Source organism: Octopus bimaculoides, chromosome 14 (genome assembly GCF_001194135.2).
Source record: "Octopus bimaculoides isolate UCB-OBI-ISO-001 chromosome 14, ASM119413v2, whole genome shotgun sequence".
Taxonomy (NCBI): domain Eukaryota; kingdom Metazoa; phylum Mollusca; class Cephalopoda; order Octopoda; family Octopodidae; genus Octopus; species Octopus bimaculoides.
The window spans coordinates 6,394,122-6,396,621 of record NC_068994.1 but is presented as its reverse complement, the minus strand read 5'-3'; the positions used below and the strand labels follow the sequence as shown (position 1 = coordinate 6,396,621).

Sequence of the window (2,500 nt, the reverse complement as noted above, 5' to 3'; positions counted from 1 at the left end):
TCTACGACAGTTAAGTAAGGAATAACGAGTCTGTCACAGCAGTTCGGCGTGCGTTTCGGCCTCACTTCAACATTCACCGAAATCAAGCTGTTCCCACTAGTAACACAGTCTTACATGCATGCATATATGTGTGTGTACATACATGCATATATCTATGTGCGTGGAGGCGCAATGGCCCAGTGGTTAGGGCAGCGGACTCACGGTCATAGGATCGCGGTTTCGATTCCCAGACCGGGCGTTGTGAGTGTTTATTGAGCGAAAACACTTAAAAGCTCCACGAGGCTCCGGCAGGGGATGGTGGCGAACCCTGCTGTACTCTTTCACCACAACTTTCTCTCACTCTTTCTTCCTGTATCTGTTGTGCCTGTAATTCAAAGGGTCAGCCTTGTCACACTCTGTGTCACGCTGAATCTCCCCGAGAACTACGTTAAGGGTATAAGTGTCTGTGGAGTGCTCAGCCACTTGCACGTTAATTTCACGAGCAGGCTGTTCCGTTGATCGGATCAACTGGAGCCCTCGACGTCGTAAGGGACGGAGTGCCAACACCAACAACAACTTTTACCGTTAGTTTGGAACAGTAGGGTTTCTAACTCTATATTTGACGTATTTGAAGTTTCCAGGCCTTCATGATCCCATTTTCGAGAACAAAACATATTTGGGAATTTTTGTTGTTGTTGATGTTTTGGTACAAGGTCGGTAATTTTAGTGCAGGGAGCAAGTCATGATGATGATGGTGATGAAGACGATGGCGGTAAACTAAGAGTCAATACTTACTAATTGCTTCATTAAATTACTGGCCATTTGAATGGACATGTCCAGTACTGTGTGGAAGTTTATTTCAGGCTCTTTTTCATGCAAATCTTTGAGAATAGCGTAGCTACTGTTGACGTCGGTCGCACGTTTCACATTAAGTGTAACCTGGTGTTCACTTTTTCCCATCACCTGAAACAGCTGCTGTACTCGCATCAGACCTGGCGTTGAGGAAAAGGAGAGTAAAGGAGGGAGAGTTAGGACTTTGAAGCACAGAGAAAGTGAGAGAGAGAGAGGGGGAGAGAGTGAGGGGGAAGAGAGCAGGAGGGAGACTGAGAGAGAGAGATACAGAGAGAGGGAGAGAAAGTGAGGAGTGAGAGGAGTAGAGAGAGAGAGAGAGGGGGAGAGCAAAAGAAGAGAGGAGGAGAGAGAGGAGAGAGATGGTGAAAGGGTGAGAGAGAGAGAGAGAGAGAGAGAGGGACAAAGAGAGGGACATACAGAATGTGAGAAAGAGGGGGAGTGAGAAGGGCAGAGAGAAAGAGAGGAGAGAAAGGGGAGAGGGGAAAAGAGAGGAGAGAGACGGAGAGTGAGAAAGAGTGGGAGAGAGAGGTAGAGAGAGAAGGAAGGAAAGAGCGGAAAGGAGTCCCACATAGAGACTAAATGGAAAAGAAAGGGTGAACGTAGTATGTGATAATGCTACATGTTTAGCATGAAACATGTAGCATGTAGTAATAGCATGTAGTAATAGCATGTAGTAATAGCATGTAGTAATAGCATGTAGTAATAGCATGTAGTAATATCGTTTGTACCTACCTTCATTGGATATATAGACATAGTGAACAACATCCCATTGAAAATGGTGTATCAAATCAACAATGGCCTTTACATACATAGGTCGGAGGAAGAGTATATAAGGTGTTGGGTCTGAAGTATTCATCGCCATACTTGTAGTCAGATATGGAATCTGAAATGTGTTACTGTACGACTTGACTGTAGCAAGCATTGATGTGTTTGCCTTTCCGAAAACAGCGAAAACTTCTTTCGACATTATTGTGCACACTGAAAAATACAAAAGGAATAACAATAAGAATAATAATAATAATAGTGATCTATAATAGCATAACATATCAACAACAACAACAACAACAAGTAGTAGTAGTAGTAGTAGTAGTAGTAGTAGTAGTAGTAGTAGTAGTAGTAGTAGTAGTAGTAGTAGTAGTAGTTAATAATAATAATAATAATAATAATAATAATAATAATAATAATAGTAATAATAATAATAATCCTTTCTACTATAGGCACAAGGCCTGAAATTTGGGGGAGGGTTAAGTCGATTATATATCGACCCCAGTACTCAACTGGTACTTAATTTATCGACCCCGAAATAATAATAATAATAATAATAATAATAATAATAATAATAATAATAATAATAATCCTTTCTACTAAAGGTAAAAGGCCTTTACATCGATCCCAGTGTGTAACTGGTACTTATTTCATCATCCCCGAAAGGAAAGGATGAAAGGCAAAGTCGACCTTGGCAGAATTTGAACTCAGAACGTGAAGACGGATGAAATACTGCTAAGAATTTCACCTGGCGTGCTAACGATTCTGCCAGCTCACCACTTTAATAACAACAACAACAACAACAACAACAACAACAATAATAATAATAATAATAATAATAATAATAATAATAATAATAATAATAATAGTAATAATAATAATAAATTCTACAATAGGCACAAGG

At 40.3% G+C, this 2,500-nt stretch overlaps 1 protein-coding gene across 1 annotated transcript in view; it reads right to left on the bottom strand.

The window, feature by feature from the left end:
- Positions 1–2,500, bottom strand: part of LOC106873388 (glutamate receptor) — a 205,567-nt gene that overhangs the window by 72,930 nt on the left and 130,137 nt on the right. The window contains exons 3-4 of the mRNA XM_014920735.2: positions 1,564–1,809; positions 775–971 (exon numbers count right to left, since the gene is read on the bottom strand). Coding sequence (XP_014776221.1) covers positions 775–971; positions 1,564–1,809 — 443 coding nt within the window. The remainder of the gene's footprint in view (positions 1–774; positions 972–1,563; positions 1,810–2,500) is intronic.